A 27,984-nucleotide genomic window follows, 5' to 3' on the forward strand; every position below is an offset into this window, starting at 1 on the left:
CGTTTCCCCATTAAAGTCAAACGAGTCCTACTGTGCTATGGGTGTTTCTTGTCCAGCCTGTAATTCTCCATCTAATTTGAAGCAGAAGGAAGCTCATTTTGTTTCCCACTGTGACTTACTTGTAATTTTGGTGTGTTTGGTAGTTGAGCAGGCAAAGGTCTGCAGCACTTAAGATTATTGTAGAATTCTGTTATGAGGAACAAAAAAATGCTGTGTGCTACCCAGATAACTAAATGTCAATTTTCTTCCCTCCATTGCCATCCCCATAACATAGCTTCCCATGTCCAAAGCTGACATGAGATATTGCATGGCTCATAACGGCTTTTGTATTGCCCTATGTGCTCACAGCAACACGAGAATCTAAATCTTTGCTTTCTAAAGCGATTTGGCATAAGAAGTCTCCTAAATGTGAATTTGTGCCCTATCCTACATGCTGTGTGAACTCGTCTGTCTGCGGTGGCTCTAATGCTTTTAGCTGGTTGGGATCTCAACGCACGTGCACAAATACAGGCGAACAATCCCACACAAAGGAACCCCGTAGCTTAGTCGCTGTGAAGATAATAATCAAAAAATGAGACTATTTAGTTGTTGTCTGTTGGAAGAGAGAAAAAATGGCCATTGGAAATGGCCCTCAGTCACGCTCAGCCCAAGTTGTCCCGAGCTTGTGCATTGCCCGTGAAATCCGCTCCAGTGGCTCCGGGACAGGAGCACACGTGCGCGAGAAATCCGTAACATGCTCATATGCTAGTAAAATAAATAAGTAAATAAGTTATCTACAGAAACTTGCTCGGCGTTACAACAAGTGTCTGCAGCTCCCTGCTTTTCTTCTGCCTAAGTGGGCCGAGGCGGTTCATGCGTAACTGAGGTGTTCCCAGCGGGCAGCTGGAGGCCTGAACCTCAATAAATCCCGGAGAAAGTGTAATTATTGTCGGCCAAGCTGGTGTCTTGAGCTATTGCAGCTATTAAACAGAAAGCGAATTGTCCTCTGCCCAGGGAAGACCGGGGCAGCAGTGTCGTTTTGTTTATTTCCCAAATTAATCACAAAGCTCGTTTCAATAGCTGGTTTTGTAAATTATCAAAATCAAAGGACCTCTTACTGTGTTATTTTAATGTAACTGAAGTTCAGAATGACCCCAGGGCTTGTCTTAGCTAAACAAGAAGAAATGGACCAAGTGGGTAAATTTTGCAGTGAAACGAAATGAAAACTGCCTTTTTGTGACCTTGGAGAGGATTTTGATGTAATCTCCCAATACACTTTACATGAGTTGAAAAAGTCTTTCTCCCTTTGCCTAAGCAGTAAGAACTCAAATAATTTTTTCTTTAAAATTCTGGTATTAAACCTGAACCCAGCGACACAAGCCCAAGGCCGTCCCGACCGTTACCTCCCCGTCACACGTCACTCTGCCGTGTCATCCACCTTCTGCCCATCGCTATTAAGACAGAATGGCCAAGAAAGATTTTAGCGATGCTTACGTGTTTCTAGTGGGGATGGACCCTGCTGTCCCCAAAGCAGGAGCCACCCCGGCATCTGCCAAACCTGTCTCCAACCCAGACTTCTGCTGTCCTTCAACATAACGGGCCGCTTTGCGCAGTCACGTGCCTCCTCAGCACCCAGCCAGGCTGCAGAAGCATTACATCTTCTCTCTGCCGACAGCAGCCTCAGAAACACATCATATATATAATGAAAGTTATTTGTGGAACGTCTCCTAGAGAAGAGGCTGGACGGGTTTGTGCAATCAGGCACATCAACAATTTCAAGCTGATGGGCGAGGGAGATTTAAGCTGAGGAGCAACGTGCACCCTGCTAGAGGTGAAATTACAGAACCTCTCTCAAAGGTGCTGTTTTACCAAAGTGATACATATACATAAAAGTTCTGGTTCTATTTATAACGTTACAAATTGAACTTGTCTCAAAAGTGCGCTGCATCCTTGCCACTACACCTGAATTAATTCCCTAAGCCTCTGGCTTGAGATGCTGGCGATGCTCTCGACAGGTAGGCGGTCACCTTCAGGAGCTCGGCGGTTCAGCAGCGAGCAAATGGGGACCGCGAGCGGCCAGGGCCCCAGCTCGCCGCAGAGCACACTGGTGACGGCGTCTGCGCCGATGTGCGCGGGAATCTGCACCGGGCGCTTCGCGACTGCTCTCGTCCTAAAGCTCTTTTCCCTGACGCCGAAGGACTCTTCGTTGCCACTGTAGGATTAGAAGATGCATGACTCCTCGTTTAAAACTCTTAGGTATCTGAAATCGGGGCAGGTTAACTCAGTGTAAACCAATGTGGTCACTGCGTTCCCGGCTGTTCTCGGTGCCACCTGAACGGATTTAGGTGGCCGGTGCACGAGCTGCAGCTCCGCTTTCCTCCCGCTTTGCTCGGGCGGCACAAGGGAATCGTTCTTTTCCTCACCGATAACTACGTGCTATTTCGTTCCACTTCGGAAATCTCCGGTTCAATCGTGTGTTAGCCACAACAACGGGAATTAATTTCTGCCTGCAGAATCCATTGATCTTTTAAACAGTACCTGAACAGCGCGTTTGGTAACGCGGCTGTCTACACGAGCCTAGCTCTAGGGGGAAGTTACATTGCAAGAACTAATGTAATGGTGTTGTCCAGCAATTTAGCATTTGCACTTTCATTATATGTAGATTTTTGTTTTCAGTACATTCGAAAGGTTTTCGCTGCAGGGCACATGGTTACTTAAGAACGTGATCCTTTTTTATGCCTGCGTTCTCTTTGTAACTTTTTGTGCTGCGTTATTCATGGAATGCTGCAAATCTTAATTTAGTTCCTGTTTTGAAGAGTCGAGGAGTCTGGGCTAGCTGAACTTCCTGCAGTACTGAAGGCCTCGTACCCACGTGTGCAGCCTCGCTGCCGGCCAAAGCAAAGACGTGCAGGGCACCCTCCTCCGCGGACGCTGGCAGGAGCGTTAGCAAACACGGTGATACTCCTAGACCGCAGACAGCGGCGCGTGTGTGCAAACTCCTAACCTGCTTCTCCTCTGTGCACCAGCATGGCATTTACTAAGGTTTTCCTATTCTTCAACCGCAAGCTGGAATGGTGGGAAGCAGGAAAGCTAGCATCATCTACGTGCTGGCCGGGCACAGGTCCCAGTTACTGGACACTGGAGCTGCAAAGATGGGGGAAAAAGTCCACCTAGGGACTAGAGACCAGAAGCCTACCACAGGCCAGCTCTCCTTTGGCGCCAGTGTGTACCAAATTGGAGCAGTAATACTCATTTGTCCAGCGTAAACATGGTTAGCCTTAAACACGTGAGCATTCGTGTTGGGTATAACGCTTAAAAGCAAGAATGCGCTAATGCGTTTGTGGGATCAGGGCCATAGGGCAGAGACAATTTTGAAACTTGGACTGATTAAAAAAGTGAAAACAAAAAAACCCTGAAACATCGCAAGGCTTTTAAAAATCTTTTTCTCGACTACTATAGTGCTTTGATGAGGCCGATATTAAAACTTCTGAATGAGCCACATGAGTAGCTAGATGGGGCCCCCTTCTAAACCATGCTCAATCATACCCAGGAAAAGCGTCATCCCTGAATATAGGGATCGATAATACTGCATTTTTTAAAAAAAATTCTGATTAATTTCAGTGATTCTAAACAGGACGAGTGTATCTGAAATCAAACAAACGATCCTATCTCTCCCTCTGGTGGAAAACCGCGATACGACCACGTAGCAGGGCACGGAGGAGCTGGAGCCGACGCGGAGTAAGGCAGAAACCGCGCATTGGACATTCCCACCCAGTGCACGGTTGTGCCCCGCTTGTGCACCTCTGTGCCCGGAAAGGTTGTTCCCCTTCTCATTTACGGCCTCATCGGAAATCGCACGCAGTAATTGCTATGTAACCTGAGCGCGTGTTATTTCCTTGCAAGCACGAGACCCTCCAGCAGGCACCAATGCTCTGCAGGGTGCTCCCAGGGCTTGAACGAGGTGGGCTTATCTTGGCCAGGGCTGCCTGGACCTGGCTCGACTCTCTCCTCACTGCGTGCAGCGAGACCCAGGTGGGACCTTGTCCTGCCCTGGACGAGGCAGGTGCCCTGAAAACCCTTCTCTGGTTTGCACGGTGGCTTTAGGTCCTTGCACTTCTTGGGCAGGGGGGAGTGGTTGGATGCACCCTTCTTCTCTCATGTGAAACATCTACTTTTGCCCATTTCTCGGTATTCTGAGGTGTCCTGCCAGATATATCCACCTACTCCCTTCCAGCCACAGTATGTTCCCTCCTGTCACAAACACCCAGGACGATCCCGTAATATCACCCACTAGGAATGGGCGTTTTCCTCGATCCACCCTCAATCTTCTTCCCACCGGTGCTGTCTGACATCAAAGCGCAGTCACTGTGAGTGGATGTGACAAGTGAAAACAGCTTGTCAGACCATCCCCAACCTATAATACGATGATACTGGACTAACGTTGCCAGCCATTAGGTCACAGGTAATACCCAAACACAGTTGTCTTTGGAAGAAGATAAATTGTCCTAAAATTTCTCTAGTCATGCTTGTGACCTCCCTTCTAAAAGACTGAAGGGTTAGGAATGAGCAAAACTCCCCAGATCTACTGTTGCTTCTAAGCTATTATAAAACTGCACTGAAATCCAGAAAAAAAAAAGGAGGTACCTATAATATATGACAAATCCTACCTGTCACAAAGTAGCACGAAAGAATAATTCAGGAAAGATGTTTGCTGAATGCTGCACTCTCAGCCCCTAGATGTATATATGCGCATATAAGATACTAACTGAATCCCTGCAAAAAAAATCCTCCAAATCCTAAAATTTTAAATTTTTAACTAGGCTGAAATTGCTTGTTCCGAGGAGCTTGTACCCTCTTGCTAGTAACCCCCGAGTGCTGCTTTTCTTTGTAATAGCATTTTATTTGAACCAGGGCTGGTCCTGGGAATGCCAGCGCCTGGCGGGGATGCACGCGGAGAAAAAGCAAAGCTCCTTCCCGACGGCGGCGGCGGCAGCCGACCGCGTGGCCGCCGCGTTTTGCTGCTCGGGCTCTGTTTACGCGAGCGCGCCGGTTGCTTGGGACCGAGCAGGAGCAGTGACGCTGCAGGGAGAGGTGGGGCAGGAAAGCAAGGGCGACCGAAAGGATTAACTCCCTTTCCGTGGGCATTTCAGGAAGAACAAGAACAGCCGCGGTTTAGGCTCCTGATGTTCCTGCCAAGTTTCTCCAGGTAAGCTCGGAGCAAACTGTGCCGTGTGGCCCGTTAAAAGGTAACTTAAATAGAGCAGAGCCAGCCCTTTTCGCCCGTCGCTCCCCAGCAAGGTCCGGAGCCGGAGAAAGCAGCCTGGCTTCGCTTCACGCGTGCTTGAGCTACGCAGTGCTCCAGCCGTGCCGCCCTCCCCTTGTAGTTGTTACAACCTGGTGCAAGCCATGGCAGCACTGGGGCTGCTTTAGAGGGGCGGTGGGGCAAGCGGGGGTCCCGCCAGGGCCGGCACTCATAAAACGCAAGCATGTTTCAAATATCTTTGCTTTTCTTTTGCTTTTTAGAGACCATATGGAGGGATCTGCCCCACGCTTCTCCCGAGGACCGCAGGTACGAAGTCGTGACCCCCAGGTTCCCCAGCAGCACTTTAACTCACGGCCCTGCAGACAGAGCCGGGAGGCTCTGCTCTGGGTTCGTGGATCGTGCGACCCCGGCTTTCATCTCGGGGACTGCCACGCAGCGGGACTCGTGTCCCCAGCGACCGTGCTCCTGATGGAGCTCTTCCGCGCTGCCTCTGCGTTGTTGCCTCCCTCCGAGCACCAACCGGCTCTTCCCCAGCTCTGCCAGGTATCGCTCCCGTTACCCTCGGACCCGTGGGCAGGAATCCGGGACAGCTTCGAACGCTTGCCCCGTTTCTCCGGATTGCCATCAGGTCCTGGCGTCAGAGCTGGTGGTTGGGGGATGCTGTGAGTCACGTAACGTGTCTCGTCATGTAGGGGACGTGTCGGGGGGTCCCAGGCTGAGCCCCACGTGTCCCTCACCCACCTCTGGTCCCTCCTCACCAAGGGGGCTCACTGGGGTCGTTCTCCCACGTGCAGACCCTCTATTTTTGTAGGTTTGAGGTTGCACGTGAACGTGGCTGGTGGCTCCTTCCCCACCTGGAGGCAGGCTGCAAGCATTTTCCACCGCTGGTGGCGGGAGAGGTGTCGCTAAAAGCCGAGCAGGTTCTGAAATTTTAAGAGAACTAAGTGATCAGGTGGAAATAAACGAAGGGACAGAAGAGCCGGGGGGGGGGTGGGGGGGGGGAACCCTCCCGTGCGCTTGCAAAGAGCGGTGCGACCCAATGCCGCACGCCCGGCACCCTGTGCGTGCCAAAATCGACAGCCCCAGCTTGCTCCCGCTCACCTGTGCGCTCTCCGTCCCTCGAGCACTTATATATATATAAATTTTTTAATATATGCGCACGCATAGGAAACATCTGTGTGCGCGACTGGGAGGCGGGCGCGGCGCGGGAGGCGGGTGCCGGCTCTGCCCTCCCCGGGGCCGGCCCGGCCTGGGGCCCGGGTGCTGCTGGCGGGTCGGGTCGGGTCGGGTCGGGTCGGGTCGGGTCCGCTCCGCCGCGGCTCGCCGGGCCGGCGGGGGCAGGCTGCCGCGGCGCGGCCGTGGCGGCGGTGATGGCTCGCGGGCTGCGCGGCGCCGGGCGCTTCTGCCCGCTCCCCTGCGCGAAGCGTTCGCGGCTCTTGCAGGCGGCGGGTGGGAATTTCCCCCCTCCTCCCTCCCTCCAGGAGGAGGGGGCGGCTTTTCCAGCCCGCTTCTTTTCCCGGGCTCTGCAATCGCTGCGCTGACCCGCGGAGAGGCGGGGGGGGAGGGGGGGGGGGGGGAACGGGACCAAGTTAGTCCTTGGTATCGGCGCTAAGCTCCAGCCTTTCCTTATCGGAGTCGCGAGTCAGTCCCCGTTCTGCCTCCAGGGGTGATGTTAATGTTAGAAGAGCGTTTTATTTCTAGGGAGAAAATACGGAATGTTTCGCTGTCCCCCGCCCCTCCAGCCGTCGCAGCTTTCCGGCCAGAGAAAGCCTGTTTCCTTTTCATTCTTTCTCTCTCTCTCGTTTTGCCAAATGCGCTATTTGCAGAGAATTATTTGGCCAGATGTAGCCATAACGCGCTTTGCAAGCTTTTGGCAGGCCTTTAAATTTATTAGCGAGCTCTCTGCCCCCGTGGACCGTCTGATTTACAGCCCGCTGCGCCGCAGCCCCCCCCTCGGTGCCGCCGGGGCACCGGCCCGGGGATTTCTGCGGGCCCCGACGGCCGTCACCGCGGGGCGGCCCCGGCCACTGGAGTAACGACTCAAGGAAGAAAAAAAAGAGTGGGGAGACTTGCACCCATCTCCCTTTAACTAAAGGTAGCGCGGCACCAAACCGTCTTCCCTGGCCGTCTCTGCCCCGGCAAGCGGCAAGGAAAGGTTTGCCCGAAACCCTGCTTGTCGTCCCAACGCCTTGCTTGAGGAGCGCAGTATTGCAAATAAAAATCAGCAGGGAAAGGTAAACAGCGCTGCAGTGCCCAGGCGCTGCTCCGGCACGCGCGGAGGCTTCACGCGGTTGCACCAGGGCACCTTGCTCTGCTCTGTTTCCTGGCTGGCATCGCTGGAGTGCTCTGGCAAACGTGGGATTTCTTTCTTTCTTTCTTTTTTTTTTAATCTGATCCATCTTCCGTATGCTTTTCAAAACTCCTGTTCCCTATAGGCTCTCTTCTAGATTAGACTGTCTGGACAGCTTACCCTGCATCACGCTGCTGACCACTAATATGAAATATAATTAGAGCAATTCAAACCTCTCCTCCAGGGGCTGTTTCTTTACATCATGCACTGCCCCATGAAAGTAATAAAGTTAGTGAAAGGGGTTATTCAAGAGAAATTGTCAGTGTTGAATAAATCGTGCAATTAAATGCAATAAAACCTCAGTATGCTATTCATCTGTTCTGCCTTAACACTTAAGGCTTGGGCTTTTTTCAGAATAACGAAGTTCTGTCCTAGATAATTTTTTCCAATTTCCTCATTAGACAGGTTCTCGCGCAGCCTTACAGTTCTCCGCATTGAACTAAGCTGCCGGAGAAGTGCACCTAATGTAATCAAGGCATATAAAAAGTTATAGAGCAGTTCAAGGACTTAAGTAGCTCATAAATTTTTCTTCATATTTTCTCCTTAGTTCAGTTTGGGGCTGAATTTAAGCCCTGATATTGCAGGCAAAAATTGTGGTCTCCTTTTTTTTCAGTGTGGGACCAGGGAGAAAAATGGGAAACGAAGTGGGTTTTTAAGTGCCCTTTCAGAGTACGGTGTCACCGGTCAGTTCTTCTTTCTAAATCGCAGATAACTTGGGGTCCCGGCATACGTACGGAGGCGAACGGACTAGCCTTCCCCAGCGCTCGCTGCCCAGACCAGAGGGGGTTTTGCTGTCCCTCCGCAGCATGGGGTGGGACGGGAGCCCCTCTGCCGCCGGCCCGGCGCTCCCTGCTCCGCTCTCCGAGCGCGTCCCCCTCCCTGCTCCGTTGCCTTTTATCGGCAGAGGTTCGTAGGACCCTTTGGTGGCAGGAGCCCAGACTGACCCGCTGCTGCTGTTCGTGGGGGGTCCCAGCACCCTGCAGGGTGCCGAACCACGCCGGCTCCTGCTGCTGCCGTTCGATGACTCTGCAGCTGCCCGCGAGAGCCGGGCACGGGCTTCTGCCCGCGCTGCCGGGCGCGTGTTGAACAGACGAGGGCTAACCCCGCTCTGCCGCTTTCATATTTGCACCAGGCTCTGCATATCCTCAGCGGCTGGGGTAGAGTCTGTGGCCTCTTTCTCGCTGAAGGGACCCCAAGACTTGTCTGTTGCCACCTGACCGCGGGTGTTTTTGTGCTCTTCTCCCACCTAGGAAGATGTCACTGACTTCAGAGCCCTCCGCGCAAAATTTCAGAACGACACTAAGTTTTCCAAGCAGCTGGTGCAGCCGCCCAAGAAGCTGGTGCTACCACCCATGGAAGCCATGCACAAGCTGGACTCTGAGATTAAGGATGCTTCCAATTCTCTGTCCTTGAATGGGACAGAAATGATAATATTAAAAAGCAAGAATGAACCTTTCCCTCCTGCTCTTCAACCCTCAGCACTAGTCCAGGGCAAACCTTTGGTGCAGCCAAGAGCCAGGCTTGGTAACATGGATCCAAGGGGGAGAAATGAAGAGCAGAAAGGCAACATCGTGGAGAAAGAAGTGAACTCCTCCGAGAGCAGTTCGCAGAAGCCTCGACTGCCCGATTGCGCTGACCAGCAAGAATCAGCCCGAACAGATCCGGAGGCTGCTCCATCCCAAAGCTCCTTCCACTATGCCCTACAGATGTGGGAAAACACTTTAGCCCGGAGTGAGAAAGCTGGTGCAACACTCCCAACCCAACGGAGAGCGAATGTTTGCGTGCAGCCACACCTGGAGCTGAGGGCGACGGGTGCTCAGGCTGCGCCGGACAGCGGCAGGATGAGAACGGCTCGAAGTGAGCAAGCGCTGGATTTCCCTGCGCGGCAGAAGGATGCTCTGCCTGGCGGTGAGCTGGCCACTTCCCAGGCTCTGACTTTGCCCCGTCTACCCAGAAGGTACAGGAGCTCTGACCAGCTAGCTGTCGAAAGCACTCCTGCAACTAGCTCCTGCCAGCCAGGTTATGATGTGCAGCTCCCTCAACACCAGAAAGGTATAGTATGCTAAATTCCTAACAGTGAGCGTGCAAAAATATATATATATATATATATATATATATATATATATTCATAGGTACATGACACAGTGCTCTCCTGGGCACCCTGGCTCTGAGAGGTGGCTCCAGGCCACCTGTACGTGAACACGGTGGGTGAGAGCAAGGAGCATCCTCACAAAAGCTCTCCTTACTGGTGGTGCTCTGAATCTGCAGATACAACTCAAGGCATCAGGGTGAAAAATTGTTAGTAGTTGGGACTCTCAAAACAAGAGGCTGAGCTAGACTGTTGGACTGAGCCCTTTCTTCCCAGGAAAGCATGAAGGTTAGAAACCAGCCCCAAAGAGCCCCAAGCTTGGATAAAGTTAGGGTCTCCCATCTCTGCTGTTTGCTTAATAAAAAAAAAAAAAAAAAAAAAAAAAAAAAAGCAAAATCTTTCTTTTTTTGCTAAAAATTGTGCTAAATCCTGCCACATTAAAGTTTTATTGGCACAGAAAGTTAGCCTAGTATTTTCTAATCAGGAGGCAGGGAGCTGACGAGAATGGAGGCCCAGATGTGGTTAACTTTCTAAAATCCAGGGAAACTGGCAGGGAAGCGTGCTTCCCGCTTCGCTCCGGCGCTCCAGCACGTGGTAGCTGCGGAGCAGCTGCGAGCACGGGAGGAAGCAGAGGTTGTTTAGAAGTGTTTGAACAGCAACGACTGATCCTGCACAGGGTTTTTACTTAAACGAGAGGTAATAACTGCCTCATGGTGCTCTGGAGCAGAGCCGGAGCCTCCCTCCCGTGAATCCGGAGCAGGAAAAGCACGCGGTGCTCCGCGCAGCAAGCTGCCGAAAATGAAACCACTTCCTCCAGCCGAATCCCTCGGTCCTGCCCCCGCGAAGCCTGCGAGACCCCCGAAAGTCGATCTCGGTGCTTTCCAAAGCACGGTGCCTCCTCTCCACAGAGGAAAGGAAAAAGGTAAGAGATTTTGCGTCTTTCTCCCCAAACGAGCTTTACGTAATCCGGATACAAACTTGCACGATTTATTCGCATCTCAACGGCCGCGACTCTGAGCACGTGCTCCCTAGCGGGAGCAGCACGTTGTCGGCTTGTTTCTAATATCTTCTTTAAACGTGATAAAGAACCCAGCAGCTTCAGTGAAACTGTTTTTTTTTAAATATTATTTTTTTTATTAATCCGGAAAAGAAATATGTTTTTCCGTGTTGGATTCGATCCACGGCGCAGAAATCCCCTTCGCTATTGACTGCAGCGCCTCTGTGCTGCGAGCGGTTTACAGCTGGCTGTAAAACAACAGCAGCTGCTCGGGCCGCGAGCTGATCTTTATCGCTTTGCATTGCTGTGAAATTCCAGGGCTTCGGAGAATACAGCTGGGGGAAGGCACAATAAAATCAGCCGAAGCTGCTCTGCTAATCCCCCCTTTATGTTTTAAATGCAGTCAGAGGGCAACATCTTTAAGTGTTCCAACATCAAAAAAAAAATGCAAAAGCTCGGTTTCCCACAATAAAAACTTATTGATGTCGCATAGTAGAATATTCTGGATGACTTATTAAGCTGCTGAATGTTGTCTCTTTGTAGCTACAAGCTTAATTATACCCAGATATTTAGGGACAGCTTTTGATGAAGCTAAAAGGAAATGCATGTATGTCTGAGAAGGGCTTGGCTAAAATCTTGTTGGCTTTGCTGTGCCGGTGTTTATTGATCTGTTAGGGCTTGGTAAGAGTAAGAGGGAAAGAGAAAGCATGTTGCTGAAGCTCTTCCCAAATATACTTGCCTTTTCTGGATGTGTTAACGTGACAAAGGAAACTAGTTACGTTCGTGTGGCGTCTTCTCCATGCCTTCGCAGCGGTGCTCAGTTACTGACCTCCTAGAAAGCCGGGGAGGGTGGCCTAGAAACATGAAATAACGCCGCACGAACATACGTACCCGCGCCCGCTGTTCGTGCTGGGAACCTTGTGTCATGCCGGCCTCGAGGATGGGCCCTCGTCGTCGCCCCTCCTCGTCACCCAGCCTTGTTTTCTGTAGGAGAGCAGCATTGCGGCTAGCTCTCCAAAACGCTAATCCTCTCTGTGTTTGTGTGCAGCTGCCGCGGAGGAGGAGTACTTGACTCCTGAAAGGTAAGTGTGCAACCGGGTAAATAAGTCGGGCTCACAGGCAGCAGAAGCGTCTCCCTCTCCTGACGGACGCTGGAAGGAGCCTGAGGTCCTTGCGTGCTCTGGGCAATGTGTGGTGGGGTCCCTGAGCGATGCCCTCTTCCTATCACTATATGCACGATAGTATTTCATTCTCACATCTGCAGAGGGCTGGGGGCTTGAGTGGTGGATGCTATTTAAGATAGGGTCTGGAGCCTCCTCTTCAGAGGTCTGTTGAAAGCCAGACACTGCCCCGTGTCCAGGAGATAGCTGCTGTGTTTTTTGCAGTGACCTTAGAGCCTGCTCGAAACTTGCTGCGATGACCTTTCCCTAAAGCAGAAAGTTTTGTCCATGTTTTCTCCTCCTCCAGCCTCCTAAGGCAGCGCTGAGCAGCTTGCCCTCCAGCTCGCTTGCGTCGTTAGGCCTCGCTTAGCTGGTGGCAAGGAAAACACCAGGCGTTTTCTGACTGCTGATGCTTTGGTTTCAAAGACCGTTCCCCACCCACATGTTGTGCATTTCCCCCCTTCCTGTTTTCCATGTACTCAAGGCTGGTGTTTGTAGAAAAGAGAGGCTTTTGAGATCTGTTGCTGAAACAAAGCCTAAGCGTAATCAGCAGGTGCTGGAGGTTTCCAGCGAGAAGGCAGCAGAAAAGGATTTTGCTCTTGCATGTGTTTATGCAGCAAGCAGAGCCATGGGCTATAGGAGCGCTTGCCCCCATGCCTGGCACTTTAGTTCTGCCACGAGATGTTATTGCGTAGTGGTCCAGACTAGCTTGATGGAGCAATGGACGTCTCTGAACCTGCGTGCAAGGGCCTTGATTAAGAAATCTTTAATCTACTGGTGTATTGAAATACATATTTCGGCCAGTCTCTTACTGATATTTTTTGGTAATGGTACTTCAGTACCATAAAAGCAAAGCAAGTCACAACTTGCAGGGATGGGGACCCAGCTGAAGTGCCAGAAAATAGGAGCAGAACAGCTAAAGGGGATTTTAGCACTGAAATACGAGTATGCCTTGCAAACTGCATTGGACCACTGAACTTCAGGTTCTTATACAGCAAATATCTGAAACTGCTCAAAAGTCTTATGGACGCAATAGTGTTTGTATACAAGGGAATCATAACGTCTTCTGGTATGTCTGTGACTTGCCGCAAGGGGTTATATGGTGTTCCTGGTTCTTCACCCAAAGAACAGAAAAGTGCACAGCTTTGGTTTGAAGAGAAATATTCCTGTATGTATTTTGTTCTTGGATGTAAGAATGTATATGTCTGTGAAAATAGGAAATAGAATGACTGAATTAAAACAAAACAACAAAAAGCCAAGTTCTTCAGATACTGTCTGTGCACGAGCAATGAACTCTTGCAGCTAACAACAGAGTAAGTTGTATTTTTCACACGTTCCTGCCAGCATCGGCTGGTGTTTTGTTTAGCTTTTAACCTGCACTTTTCAGAAAAGATCTGCTTCAAATATAGGTGTTCTGTAAGTTTATAAATTAACTCACTTTTCTTTTCCAAGCCAAGCAGAAAGATATTTTATCTGTTACGTGCCCAGCTCTATGCTGGCAGTATAACTGTCATGCACCACAAGGAAGCTGTCCTAGTAATACATTACTGCAAGATTAGTTATCTTACTCTAATACTTGTGATGTGGTCTTTATGGTAGGTCACTTGTTAAATATTAACCATGTGATAACTGGGGTAAATGGATTAAATGAATTCCAGGGTAAAAGCTAAATGATTGGGTTTTGCGGGCAGAAATTCCTCCGGAGTAGTCTCAAACGCAGCGTCTCTGCTCTGGGCACGGGACAGGAGCCACAGTGGGATCTGTAAATCCCGCTCATGGCAGCCCAGGGGAATGAAGGTTTTTTGGTGCTGTTATGTAACTTCCCATGAGATCTTAACTAGCCTTGTCCACTGCATGGTGTTGCTCTGATGTAGGTGGTGTCCGTGCAGAAAGTGTCTCTCAAGAGCTTATTTATGAGGGCTGGGAAAGTGCGTTTGCCGAATGCAAAGCTGCTTTCCTCCACGGTGGCCTGTACTTGGGGTGGTGGCGTCCTGAGCTATTGCATCCCTGGCTGTCTCTGCCTCCGGCACCCTTTGGATACTGGGCTTTGCTGTGTGGCCCCAACGCGAGCAGACCTGCTCCCTGCCAGGCTCCCCTGGCCGTGGGGAGGCTGCGCAAGCCCAGATGTATATTGGCCGGGCAGCGAGCTTGCAGCAAAGTACGGCAGGGTTTTTTTTAGCAGTAGAGGTGCTACTGTCTGTGCACACACTGTGCCGACTTTGAACTTCTGAGCTTCCCCATACTTTTTTGTCTCAGTTGCTCATCACCACAAATCCCCTCCTTGAAGCCCACAGGTAGGATCCTCACCCATAACCAAGTTCGGTCCCCCCTCGCTGGGGGAGCCTTTGGCATGAGCACTACCTGCTCTTGGCTGTCGTTCCTCCCTCTGATCGCGCTATTGTAAAACTCACCTGGACTTTCTTTTCCCTCTGGTTTGCAACAAGTAAAGCTACTTAGTCTTTACTCTGTGCCTGTGAAGCCAAATTGTGGCATGAGGTGGTGTGGGCAAAAACAAGCCCTCCTTGAGGCTGATCATAGCCCCATGTTGAAAGAGGCCTATGTTGTTCTCTCTAGGACTCAATTTCTTGTTCTCAAAATGAGTTATTTTGTCTGATTTCTAAAAGAAAATTCTTTTCTCTCTTCCTTCTCACCCTCCCAGTGCCGAACTTGAAGAGCAGCATAATTATGAAGACACAGCGTTGTACCTGAATCAGCCTGGGGACTCCACAGCCTTGTGTGCCGGTCAAGGCACTTTCCAAGGCAAGAGCTTCAGATCGATCACATGCTATCTCAGCAATAGCTTTTAAAGGAAGTAATATAGTTTCTTCAAGCTCAGAAACAGTGTTGTGGCTGTTGCGGTCCTCTGAACACAAGCCACCTCTGACAGCATACTAAGGGACCGTGGCCAGTAGGGTATGGTAAAAGTATGTGTGTGCCCGGATGCTGAGCGTGTGGGCAAAGCTAGGTTAACCTTAACCTTAAAAGCTCAGGGACCTTAACACAGACTAAGAAGTAATATCTGTTTACAAATCTCTTTTATAGCACCTGAGTCAGAGCCTCAAGAGCGCTACAAGGTAGGTCTCCTCACTGCCTGTCTTGGTATTTCAGACTTGACTGTGCTTTGCCTCCTTAGAAACTTTTAATATATGTGTCTTGTATCTGCCAAATGTATCTTTATGATTTTTGTCTGTGAAGGCTCTGAAAGAATAAATCAGAAATTGCAGAACGGAGCATGAAAATTAATGAGGTTTCCAAATGTGTTCGGGGAAGAGAGCCAATTGCCTTAACTTCCCCTGTAAACATGTAAGAAAGTAGTAACACTGTCTGAATGTGGGTGGTAGACCAAATAAGCGCCAAGCATGCGTATCAAGGAGATTATAAATTCTTTAAGGGAAATGGCACAGTGTTGCTCTGGAAACTCCTGCCAAAGGCAGGCTGCTGCTGGTAGTCCTCTGTGTGAGCCACGAGAGCAGAATTCAGCAAGCTTCCTGGTCATGGCAGCATGCTTCAAGCTTTGGTTCATGAGCAAGGACAACTTTTGCAGGGAAGACCATAGAGACTCTTGTCCCTTCCTGCAGGGATATCTGTGCTGCAGGCTAGCATAGTTTTTCCCTGGTGAAAACGTAAGTGACAGTTCACCTTGGTAGGGTAGCAAGCAGCTGAGGGGTCCCTGCAGTGAAGACAGGAGGGCTACACAAGGGAAGGAAAGGGCTGCTCCAGCTCCCGAAGAGAAGCTCTCAAAGGTAGAGCCGTAGCTAGTGGTGGACGGCTGGGGGAGAAGAAACAGTCACTTCATGCCAGGAAACTATTATGCATTGGGTATGGGTCCTGGCTCTGTTAGAAGAGGGGAAAGCTGCTCTTTGGAAAAATATCAGATTCCACACTCAAGTGCTGACTTGCAAAGCGATCAAGTTGTCCAGGAAATAGCACAGGTTTCCAAATGCACTTATCTATATGTGATTTGCAGAGAGTTGCTCTGGCTTTTCTGTATTCTTATTTTATGGAAGGTTGGAAAATTTTTATTTTTAAGCAATAAAATATATTTCTCCTCTTCTGTAAGCCCTCCAACCTGTAATTGCTTTCATTGCGACCAGTAGCTTCACTGGCCTGATCCCTTGTGCTATTACATTATCCCTATAGAGCTCGTCAATATGCCTGTTCCCTGCCCTGACAAGCAGAGGAAATATCCTTGTCTGATGACTATTCCAAATGTAAAATGCTTCTGGGCTTTCTAAAGAAATACTTCTTCAAATACTAGATGACAGGAGAGGCCTTGTTTAAAAGTTTGACTGTTGAAGAGAGCTGTGGCTGAAGTGGCTTTCCTCTTCTTTGTTCCAGAAGCAGAGAAATATTCTCGTTGCCAAATCCAGGTAATTTCCTTTTCTTTCTCCCTCTTTCTTTCTTCTAATACTTAACCCGGTTAGGGTTAGAAAACTGTAACGCTCATAAACTCATTTGTGACCAAGACGTGACCAGTGTAGAAGATCGGGCTGCCCTGTGTCAGCATGTAAGGCTCAAAGCTTGTTTTCAGTCCAAAGCATATGTATAGAGGGGATTTTTGTTCTTTCCTCTGGCACAAAAAAGCATACTGTCTTTTCATACTGAAACCTGACCTTTATCAGTGTAAGAAGGGAGAGGTATGATGCTCTCCAACTGGGAGACCTAGTCTCAGGTCCCAAGTTGTGCAGTAAGACAGCACCGAATTTCACCTCACTTGTGTCAAATATAAATGACGCGCTTCTAACTCCTCGCAGCGTTTAATTACTGTCATTCGCTGTAGGCTGTTTTTCAATGGTGATTGAAGAAGCATGTGATAAAACGCCTCACTTCTAGACGCTTGCCAGTGGGACATGTTGTGATGTCTGAGAAAACGCACTCCGTTTTTCCTCCCATTGCTATCTTCTTTCCTAAATTGCAACGTCGCATCATGACAAGGATGGCCCATGACCCAGCTGCGACCACTGGCAAATGGCTAGATGTTCCTGCTGCTAGAAAATACAGTGATCCTGGTTTGCCTCTTTTCAAAGAGTGATTATGCCAAGTAACCCATGTCCTTCAGATTTGGCTTTGCTCTGGCTTCTAGTCCTGGCTGTCTATGGCATTTCCAACCTTGTTCAAAAGGAAAATGAGCTGCTTATTTAGATGCAATCATACAAAATCTGTTTGTCTGTGACTTTGCTGAGGTGTCTCTATTCTGAGTTCATTGACATTACCTAAATTTTCAGTCCTGGAAGAACTGTAGAGGATGAAAATGATGAAAAAACAAGTCTTGAAAGAGAGAAACAGCAAGCAAAGAAAATATTCAAGGTATCATGTCCCTGAGATTCCTTTTAATAGGTAATGTAGTTTACTCCTTCCCCTTCTGCTCTTCATCTCTTCAAGAAATAAATGCAAATATTCAGAGTCCTTAATCATTTGTTTTTTCTGTCCTCTCTTCTGCCTGCCCATTGTATTACTGGTGCTGCTAAAAGACACTTAATGTTGCCAAGCAACATGCACACCTATTAAAAATCTCCATTGGGAAAGGGTGTGAAACCATTCTAGGCTGACAGAGAGACAAGTTATATTCTAGAAATCTGTTCCTAAATGCTGTATTGACTGAACCAAATGTCTGCTCTCAGACAGGCAGAAATGAGTACATGACTTACAGAGCCCAACCCAAGGAGGATGGTAGAGGTGGGAAGAAGGTGCTGCAAGTGAAGCAAGGAGATGTGACTAGCGCCCAGACTATGAAGCATCCTACCCTGCAAGGGCTGGTGAAAGATGGAGCAGAACGCTGTGAGTGTCTTGTTGCTTTCTTGAGTGTTTCCTCACCCCTCGGTCCCATCTGTTGCCCAAATGTCTCTTCCATATGGAAAAGATGTTAAATTAGGATGCAACTCTTGAACCAATTTAGTTAAACCAGGGTAAAAGGTTGCATGCACATTTGTATTCTGGTCTGAATCATTTATTTTGGCTTTGCAAAGAGCTTCCTAAGTCGGTTAACCATCTGCATAACTCAAACCGAGGTGTTTGTTTTTCTAGCAGATTGCCCTTATCCGAAAGAGTTGAAATCCATCTCCTCCGCTTCTCGTAATTTATTGAGTCTCAGAAGAGTTTGGCTGTGGCTTGTGGTAGAGACATGTGATCAGGATGAAAGTCTGACATCTCCCCTGTGCCTCTACTCTTTACTAAGATGGATGGCTCCTTGCTCCATCTTCTTAGTAGCTCCAATGAACTGCTTTTTTACGGTTACTTTATCTGACTTTGGGTTATCCCTGACCATCAGGATGCTCTGAGGTAGCATCCAGAGATGACAATATGCAACTGAGCTGCACAGCTAAAATTTCCTCCCTCTGAACATTATTCTGCAACTTCAGGTATACATGTCTTTGGACTTGGCTGGGCTAAGAGTTGCTCCTGCCTCTGAAAGCTGTTAGTGTGACACAGCAGGATTTCAAAGGTGAACTACATTTCAAATGTAATGTAGTTCTGCTAGGCTCTATGGACAGAATATTAGTCTAAATTGATTATGGCTGGGACTGGTGATATTGGTTCAGTCCTTTTTTTTTTTTTATCACTTCATAAAAATCTTTTGCTTTGCTTGATGTCTCTTTTTGTAAGCAACCTGGTGGTTTGATTGACTGGCGAATGGCTGGAGGTAATTTCTGGTAGGATTTTTTTTTAGAAGCATTCAGGGTCAACTTCCTGCTATTGCTTCCCTGGAGAGACCAAACAAGCTGATTCTGAGAACTGCTTTTCCCCCCATCCTTCTCTTCTCCACTGACTTTTGCTTTAGGGGGCTCGAATGTTTTGCAGAAATTGGTCATTAGCTGCAGCACATCCGGTGTCACGTGCTTATGGTGAGATCGACTGCATGTGAATGTGTTCACTTAGAAAGTATGTTTTTATTTGTGTCACTACATTTCTACATTAACAAATTTAAAAAGAAGAGCTGGAGTAATGATTTAATATTGTCAGTTTAACAGATTCTTCCAGTAATAATCTTCTAATCTCATGAGGTGCAACTCTCGTACTCTCCTATTTTCACCTCGTGATCAAATAAATACATTTTTGGGACACTCTCTCTCCTTGTCTCCTTTCCAGCATGTCAATTTACAGGCATATTCCCAAGGGACTGACCCACTGCTTAGATCTTAGCAGCTCTGCCGTCCACGCTAAGCCCTCTGTCAATCACTTCTGTGAACATACATGAATAGTCTCTTGGGATGTTTTCAGGTGAGGAGGTTTTGGCTCAGAGCTCCTGCAATTGAGAATATTGATGCGTATTTTAAATGTTTTAAAGCTTCTAAAATGTTTTTAAAAAGCTTTTTGCTTTTCTTTCTCAAAGTGGCTCAGAACAAAGACTTGCTTGGACTTCTAGAATTAAAAAGATATCTGAAAGGTCTTATTTATAGTGGCATCAACTGTTACCTGGTCAACTAATCCTGACCTGAAAGGAATTGCTCACAAAGGCTTCTAAAGCAAAGGCATTTTCTCATTTCTAGTGTGCTACGTGCATGTAGGTGCTCCAAAAACAGCTGAAGAAAGAACAGCCTTGAGCCAAATCACTGGGCAGCCTCTGCAGTCATCAGAGGATGTGTATGACGATGTCGAGGGATTGCAAAGCAGACTGTGAGTATGGACCAGGACTCTACATGACGCTTTTTGAAGCGGTGCTGCTGCGGATACTGATACGATACCTCCGTCTTGTCTCCACGCAGCCATCCTTCAGAGGCCTCACGTTTGTTGGCTCCAGACAACAACTGCAGTAAGTGCAGTTCCCCAGCACTGGGACGCTTGAACTGGGGGCTGCTTTGCATTTGGGCAGGTGCCTGCTGGATGTTGTGAACACTTCATTTAATATACAGCGTCTCTAGTGTCTCCTGCTAGCCTGGTTGCTCTAAATTCCCATTATAACCAGTGTGGAGCCATGCACATGTCTAGCCTGGAATTGATTTGAGTGCCTTGGAAGGCTCTGCAAGGGTAAAATAGCATGGCCTGGATGCAATTTGTCCGGCAGGACTCAACCCACCGCTACTGAACGGGGTTCGTGATAATGGCATTCCTTGGTTTTAAGTTTCAGGAGACTATGAAGAAACATATGAAGATGTTGAGACTACGGGTGATAATCCAACAAAAGTGGAGTAAGTCACTATTTATGAGCCTGTATTTGAAAATCCTGACCACACTTCCTTGATCCCATATGCTAAGTACTGGCTGGAAGCTTTTATTTCGAATACAACCATAGAGAAGATGGGTGGCTTTCTTTCCTACTCTGCTCCCTTTTTCTTTTGGCTGACACTTAAGGAACAGAAAATAGTCACCAGATTAACTCCCTAAACTGTACGGCCTTCCTGGTAGAGCCTGTAGCCCTCTCCCTCCTTGGAAGCACTCTTCTTAATGGCAAGCTACCTCTGCTTGCATCAAATACAAAGGAAAGTCTTACAATCCTCCTCTTGAGCTAAAGCATTTTTCAGCTGTACCTGAAAAAAGGCTTTTTTTCTGAGGCTAGTGTGTGCCAAAAGAGGTAATGCTCAGGTTAAAAGGGACAAAATGCCCACATTTCAGATAACAGAAAGCTGGAAAACTGAAAGGGGTCTAGGCTGTGAGCTAATGCCTGCATCAGACATGCTCTAACTGACTTGCAACCTGCTCCTTTTTATGTCTTCTAATCATATTTGCCTCCAGAGGGGTGTTATAAAAGCAATGAGTTTTGCAGCCTTGGGTTTATACGTTACTTGAGCCTTCCAAGTGGATTAAAAGATGAAACTTGAAGTTGGTTGTGTTTTTTACTTCTTAGCTTTTTGTGATTCCTTTTCCGTGTGCAGAAAAAAAAAATTTCCTGCACCCCTTTGAAAGAGACAGAGGCAGCCTTTGGGGATGGCATATGGGCTGCGGATGCTGCCCAAAATTACTCTGAGCGCATCTGGTGGCTCTCTTCTGAGGAGCAGCGTGGGAGGAACAGTGCGGTGTTTCTGTGCAGCTGCTTTTCCCATATGGACGATGATGCTTGAGATGCTTGTTGACTTGCAGCTGGCCTCAAATCAAGCTCATGCACATTCAGCACCCAAACCTGCCTCTCGCCCTGGCCAAGGCCGTTTTACTGCTCTTTATTTTATATTTGTGGTGGCGTGCTGCCGATAAAACCGTGCTTCTTTTCCTTGCCCATTCTGCACCTCTTCTGCAGAAATACACGGTGTATATGGGTGTTGAACAGTGATGAAAATGAAACTTTACTGCTAATTCACAGGAAATTAGAAGAGCAGTGTACCTTGCTGATATTCGCAAGAGAATTGCATGACAAAGCTGGGATTGAGACCAAAGGCTCTGTGTTCCCAGTTCAGTATCTTAATCCCCTAGCCTCTCTTGACATAAGTTTTCTATCAACGCCATGTGCAGGATTAGCTGTGCTGATGCACATGAAGTATTTATAACAGTGCTCATGCATGTGTAAAGTCCCCCGTGTGAGGCTCTTGGTTCTTTGTAGACACTTTAACATGAAGTCTCTGTGGTTTTGCAGCCCTTTCAGAAGCCTCAGAGGGAAGTGCAGGGAGGGGAGCACCTTACTTGAGGACCAATGTGATAGAAATGCGTGACACAGGGTCAGACACAGATATGAAGTCTTCTGAGGTTCCTTCTTTCATATGCTCTGAATGCTGCCAGGGAATTGTTCCTTTCATTACGAATTTTTAGTCCAAGTAAACCCAGATCATTCTGTATTTGTTGGGTTGGAGAAGGGAAGGAAGGGAATTCTGCTGTTATTTATTCCGGCTTTAGTTAACACAGCAAAGCCTTTAAAGCTAAGCAAATAACTTGAGTTCAGCCTTCATAATTAAGCACATTATGCTCTGCCTGTGCCTATCCTATTGAATCCATCATACATCTGCATGGTGCCACTAGAGCTTAAAGCCTATTCCCAGTCTGGGGTCTGAGGTCTGCTGGTTCTCCTCTCTTGCTCTCGGGATCTCCGGAGCTACAAGTACTGCAGGTCTCACATATTTCCGTGTCTAGCTCCTCTTAAAATTTAAGTCTCTTTTTTATTTTGGACAGGGCAGAAAAGCAAAAGAGATTTGGAAACATGTTTAAGATAGAAAAATTTAAACTGAAGAATACCAGATTCAAGGAAAACTTAAGGTAAGAAAATGTTGTGAATGCCTTTCCCCTCCAAATCTGAGCTTTTGTATTTGCAGTAATTTGAGAGCAGGAAGTCTGAGGGTAAAGAATACAGCTTTATCTGGAAAACCACTCCAAAATTGCTTCCTCCATTGCATTAGGAACTGCTATGGCAGATCTGACCATGGGTCCATGTGCACCATGCAGCGCCTGCAGGTGTTCAGAGGGTTTCTGCTGCCTTTTCTACCTTCCTGAAACCTCAACACGATGCAGGTGCACAGGGGAACTTAGAATAAAAAACTCAGCCCTCGAGAGCCACAACAGCTAGCCTTTGCCTAATCCTAGCCTACATGTGTTGGTGGTGGGTGGACATTTTTAAATACCATTTACAGTCAGGCTGGCAACAGCATCTGCTGAAAAAGTTTACTGTTGAGTCTTTGGTCTAGCAAGCTAGCAGCGAAACAAAGAGTGGATATTGTATAACTTTCCACAGAACTCTTTTGGGTCCTCTTAATTTAATATTCAAAACACCGGTTTAACCTCCAAAAACTACCTCAGCTCACAGTATGAAAAACTCCTTTATAACTGCCTTTTCCCTGCTATGCGCAGTAGCTGGCTGCAGAGGTGTCCTCCACCTCCACCAGCATGTGCCTCACCCTTGAGTCCAGGCAAAAGCTGCCTTTTCTTACTTCTTTGGAGAAGAATCTGGAAAGTTTTGAATTTGGCTTTGAAAGAAGCTGGCTGCTCACTCCTGCCATACAGCTGTTGTACGGTCGCTACTCTTGCTGGTGACGATGTCTGTTGGATGTGGTGGTGTGCCCACTGGTAGAGTCTAGCTCATACGCACACAACTGTTGAGGGCAGTAGCGAGCCAGGAAGCTGCGGAGGATTTTTCAGGTGGTGCTTGGCTGCCACGCTCTTCCCAAGAGACGAGGTGAACCTCTCTGTGCAGTGTACTTTCTCATTGTGCTGGGACACCATCGCTGCTTCATTGCTTCTAATGCCTGGAGGAAATCTTATTTGACAAAGATTTCTCAGTCTTACGTTTGCTTTCACACTATGTTGCCTTCTATGCTGATGACTCTTTCCTGCATAGATGCTAAATGCAGTCAAAAAGGAAGAGTCACTGGGCATCATGCCATGTCCTGCTGCAAAGAGCCCTTAAAGCGTCCATGAGCATCTTTGATAACCTCAATTATGGTCATGTTTGAATTCCTGGTCAATTCGTGACATATTAGGAGTCTGCAAGGAGGGAATTACTAAGACATACAGCTACCCACCAGCTTTGTAGCTATTGGAAGGGGTGTAGGGGTGGGGAGGAGGCTCTTGTGGATTTGTCACTGTTCGTGGAATGAAATGTAGATGTTTCATAAACCTATTTGATGAATGCTCAGCTCTTGCTACTGCCAAAGGATGGAGATGTTGATTTAGCAGGGAACGCAGCTCCGTCAAAGCCGGCGGTGTTTCAAGTTTGTGCCCCTTCACCGGCTCAGCAGCAAGTGCTGCATGGTGCTGGCTTGTCATGTCCTTCCAGCTTTTCTTCAGTGATGCTGATGTTTCTAAAAGCGTCTTTCTATCCTCAGGTTGTCTTCCAGTTTGGTACCAAATTTAGGTAAGCATTAGACATGCATCTGCCTCTCGAGGGGATTAACGCGCATGAAGAGGCGAATGTATTGCATGATGGAAAATACACTCTATGTTGTGCCTCTCTAAAAATCATGTGATGTGGTGATGTTAAAGAATTGATAGTGGTTTGTGCTTCGCTTGAGGGTTTGGGGTTTGTTTTTGTTTTTTCAAGGCCACAGGGGACTGTTTTGAGGAATAGAGTGAGGCTGTAAGGAGGATGGAGGGGGACAGGGAAGTCACTCCCGCTGCAGGACTGGCTGCTGCGAGCAAGGAGAGTAAAACACAGTCTGAGCCTCTTGCAGCACCGGGATTCCTACCTCCACCCTACCCCCGCCTCACTTAAACTGGCTGGAAGGGCAGGACCCCTAGTTTGTCTCATGACAACTGGTCAAATCCATCCAGCAAACTGCCTGCAAACGTGACCAAAAGCCCAAGCATCCTGCCGTTCTGCTGGCGCTGGCTGGTTTTCAGAGCCCTAGGACCTGCCTTGCGCATTGCTTGGCCCCTTGGGCTGAGCGGCTACCTGCGCTCCCAATTTCCTTGTCCGACAAATCGCTTTGACCGCGGGACCCAGAACTGCGCGTTCTAACAAATTGCTATGCTGAATGTCCCGGTGGCAGCCGCCGTCTCACAGGAGGACGCGTACGACGACGTCGAGGCAGGGCAGGCGGAGCTGAGGTGAGGAGGGCGCCCGGCTCGGCAGCACCACGGGGCGGTAGTGCAGACGTCTTTCAGGTTTGTGGTCCCCCAGGATAACCTGGAGACCTCCGGCAGCAATGCCACACGAGGTCAGGTCTGGCCTGGCCTCCCCAGCTCCTCCGGAAGCCATCCCGGGGCCTCTGCATGTGTGTGTAATCTGGCGAGTAGCATCCCAAAATGTTTCTTAGATGCTCTCTGGTTAGTGCCAGATAAGATGCAAAAAGGAGAGAGCTGCTCCCTGAAACACTCGAAAATTCAGTTTTCGTAAGGAAGGAAAACTTCAGCTCTGAGCGCCTGCAATCAGGGTGGTTCTGGCAAGCTCCTCGCCAGCTAAATTCCGGTGGGAACAGCACGCCTGCGTGCCTTGCTTCCAGAGGATTGCGGCAGCGGCGTGGGCCGGTGTAAACTGCAGCCGATGTTTGCGTTTCAGCGGTAGTGGTGGTGGGAGACAGAGAGAAAAAAACGTGACTTTGGTCATACACAATTTTGTGGGGTGGGGGAAGGAGAGGAGAAATTCTGCTGGAAAACTTTAATTTCGATGTGGTTCTTCTCCCCACCTCGCAGAGAGAAGGAGGACAGATACAGGAACTGGAAGCCAAAATTTCTGATGTCAAAAGAGGATAAGGACCGAAGGAAAAGCAGCGAAGATGTGGAAAGGTCTCTATTTCCAGTCTACTTTTTCCACATTGTCTGACGATGTGCCGGATGAACCTAACGGGTTTCCTTTGAGCCGTTTGCCGGAGCAGGACGGGGCACTGACCCGCTCTGGGCTTGGCGATCACTCCTCCCATGTCGTACAGGGTTGTCACGGCTGAGCCGGCATCTTCTTGCTGCTCTGCCCCTGCTTAAGGAAACATTTTGTATTTGGCTGCTGCGCCGGGGTCTTTCCCTTTGAAGCCCACTTTGCAGAAAGTATCTGCAGGGAAAATAAACCTCTTGGATCCGAGGTGTATAGAAGTGGGAGATACTTGGAGGGTCTCACCCTGAAGTTGTATCGCGTCAAGCCAAGACGCAAAGATGCTGCTTGCAATGTGTTTGGCTGCTTTTCTGTTGAGCTCAGGCCCCATTCCTGCTGCAACTAATTGTGGCTGGGTGAAATATTTGATCTCCGGGCACCAGCTACTGCTATTCTGGCGACACGGCTTTTTTTAGAAACCTTGCACACAGCGCAGTAATTGCCTGTATGTTCTCGGTATCCTAAAGCATTGATTTCTCGGGTCTTTTTTTTTCCCCTGGAGGGGTTTATAGAGTTGTCTGCGTGCCGTACTGTTGGCACATAGAGGCACAAATGGGAAATTTTGGCTACCGGGGCTGCATAAGCTTCCCATGGAGCCAGGAGAGTTCATTTCACTCCTTGGATAGAAAAATGTGTGCTGTAATGAGTTTTTAGCAAGCCGGTGTTCGGGACTTTGAAGCAAACGAAAGTCAGCAGCACGTTTTCTGTGTTATCACAGAATTCCCCTGGTAGGTTGCTCAAATGCTGCTCATTGCCTTGCACAAAGCCATGCGTTAATTTAACAGCATATCGGCGAGCAGGTGAGATTTCAGCTGATCGTTACAAATCACTGTTCTTGAAGGCTGAGACTGGCAGTGAAGAATCTCTTGTTAACAGCTAAAATAATCCCTTATTTCATCTCTTATTTCCTCTCAAATGCATGAAAGTTTGCCAGAAATGAATAATTTATTGCAAGTAGATTTTTTTCCCCCATCTTAATCTTTAAGCTAATGGCACAGCTGTAACCTCATGTGTCCAACAGCAAAGAGCAGCATCTCCGGACCAGGGAAGGCCTTGGCGTGAAAGGCCACTGCTCCCCTTAAATCCGTTCTAAGACCTTGGGTTTTATTTTACAGCGCAATATAAATGTCTGCAGAGCTGTGTCAAGCCCCTCTTTTTTTAAAACTCAGCATGAGATTTATCTATGTTTGAATGTGAATAAAAACAGATGGAGCTAAATTGGAGGAGAAGGGGAGGAAAGTGAATTGCTACCTTCCTTCTCTAAGAAGACAAATTTGAAACACTTGATAAAGTGCTCGTGTGTTCCCACGCCACTGCCAGGAATAAGTTTTGTTCAAAACGGAGATGTAAAAGGGACGAAGTCACGGTCGCAAACGAGCGATCGTGAGCGATCCAGCGGGCTCCTCTCGCCCAGGGCTGTCTCAGCACAGCTCAGATGTGTGTGTGTCTCTCTCTCCATGCAGAAGTATCTACAAAGGCAACAAGTGCGGCGCAGACAAAAGCAAGAAGATGGTGAAAGAAGAGAAGTTGTTCAGAGAAACCTTTATGGTACGTATCCCTCTGTAGAGGAGTTTTGCTGTGTCAGAGGAAGAGAACAGCTATGTTTCATGCTCAGGGAAAGTTGCTGGTTATGCTCAGAGAAATGTCCAGCTGCCAGGTCATGGTCTCTCCTCATCTGGGATCTTCTTCACAGATGTTGCACCAAGGAGTCCCCCTTTGCATTTTCCAATATTCACAAGAAACATATATATATATATATATATTTTGTTCTCCCTCAGATCACCTTAATCAGCTCGCTAGCAAACTGCTGCTGTCTCCACGTAATCTACCTGCTCCAGTAGTACAGGTGGGCTTGTAACGCAGGTATGGATGTCGAGTGACTTGTGTTCCCGTTGATCTTCTGCAGTACAACAAGGAGATCAGCGTCATCAACACCGCAGTGGCGCAGCGCTCGGTCCCGAGTAAGCGGTGGGTTGATCTGCCCGTCACAGCTGGGGAGCAGCTGGACGTTATCGATACCACGGAAGGCAACGAGGTGATTTGCCGCAATGCAGAGGGCAGATGTAAGTTTGCAGAAATTCTCTGGCACAAGCAGTCAGTTTTCCATCCAGTTTTGAGGAGCAAATTGGCTTAGCCAGCAACAGTACGCTCTTTGTGCTTAGCTGCTACGGCTTTATTTCTTCGGAGTTTACTGATTTGCCTTTTTTTTTTTTTTTAATCTTTCTCTTAGATGGGTATGTTCTAGTGGAGCATTTGAACTTCAGGTAAACTCAGATTTTATTTATTTTAGTGCATATTTTTTCTACTTGCTCTACATATGGATACTGTAGATTACAGAAGTCTACCTAGAACATCTGAAGCTAGGGGAAGGTTAATGTAAACAGCCAGTATTAAATGTTAAATAAATATTTATGGTTTTAGTATCGTATTACACTGATATGCGGAATTCTAGTTCAAATACGGAGTAAAAAATCCACTGTTCAGCCATGAGTGGTTTAAAGTGGAGAAGCTTGCCTGCCTTCAGTTATGTCATATTAATTTACATCTGCTGCAGATGTGGTCCACTGTATGTGCACCACGTTAACAAACTACATCGCTCAATTCTCTGTTGCAACATGATTTCTTTGCATGCCCATTTCCGGCTGGTGCAAATAAAATCCTTACTGCTAGAAGTACCCAGGGTTGTGAAACTCTCTCTTTGCGACAGACACTGCTAACTGTCCCGAGCGTGGTGTCCTCCCATGGAGCGTCCCTGGAGAGCCGCCTGGAGCGTCGCGTGTCCGCGGGAGCCTGTTTGCCAACAACGGAGAGCTCATGGGAATGTAAATAAAGTTTTATTTTTTACACTTACGCTGTTAAATGTGTAAGAGACATTGCCTTTTTTTTCTGATATGTAGACCACGCCTTCACTGATTATCTTGCCATGAGTTATTTGGGGGCTTTCTCACTTTCTGGTGAGGCTGAAACATGCACGGGAGGCTCTGGAACAG

General features: G+C 48.2%; 1 protein-coding gene across 4 annotated transcripts; it reads left to right on the forward strand.

Moving 5' to 3' along the window:
* The first annotated feature begins 5,075 nt into the window (after nt 1-5,075).
* On the forward strand, nt 5,076-27,854 carry FYB2 (FYN binding protein 2). Of its 4 annotated transcripts, none has more exons than XM_062581220.1 (21): nt 5,076-5,185; nt 5,503-5,548; nt 8,843-9,644; nt 10,409-10,603; nt 11,727-11,760; nt 14,498-14,598; nt 14,881-14,912; nt 16,177-16,208; nt 17,064-17,145; nt 17,460-17,616; nt 19,326-19,452; nt 19,542-19,588; nt 19,898-19,964; nt 21,871-21,954; nt 23,517-23,545; nt 24,180-24,237; nt 24,823-24,915; nt 26,458-26,542; nt 26,901-27,057; nt 27,225-27,258; nt 27,702-27,854. In XM_062581220.1, the coding sequence occupies exons 1-21, from the start codon at nt 5,163-5,165 to the stop codon at nt 27,709-27,711; spliced, it is 2,295 nt and encodes a 764-aa protein (XP_062437204.1). In that variant the 5' UTR covers nt 5,076-5,162; the 3' UTR covers nt 27,712-27,854. The 4 variants fall into 4 exon arrangements, 3 of the variants coding, with proteins under 3 accessions (XP_062437204.1, XP_062437207.1, XP_062437206.1); XM_062581223.1 differs by having other exon boundaries at nt 26,901-27,029; XM_062581222.1 differs by lacking the exon at nt 27,702-27,854 and having other exon boundaries at nt 27,225-27,262.
* Nucleotides 27,855-27,984: the final 130 nt, after the last annotated feature.

This window comes from Rhea pennata, chromosome 8 (genome assembly GCF_028389875.1).
Source record: "Rhea pennata isolate bPtePen1 chromosome 8, bPtePen1.pri, whole genome shotgun sequence".
Classification (NCBI taxonomy): Eukaryota; Metazoa; Chordata; class Aves; order Rheiformes; family Rheidae; genus Rhea; species Rhea pennata.

Coding starts and splice junctions, on each gene's coding strand:
- FYB2 (XM_062581220.1), top strand. CDS start 5,163: ATGTTCCTGCCAAGTTTCTCCAG. Junction 5,186..5,502: donor TTCCTGCCAAGTTTCTCCAG/GTAAGCTCGGAG, acceptor TTTGCTTTTTAG/AGACCATATGGAGGGATCTG. Junction 24,238..24,822: donor GCAGGGCAGGCGGAGCTGAG/GTGAGGAGGGCG, acceptor CCCACCTCGCAG/AGAGAAGGAGGACAGATACA.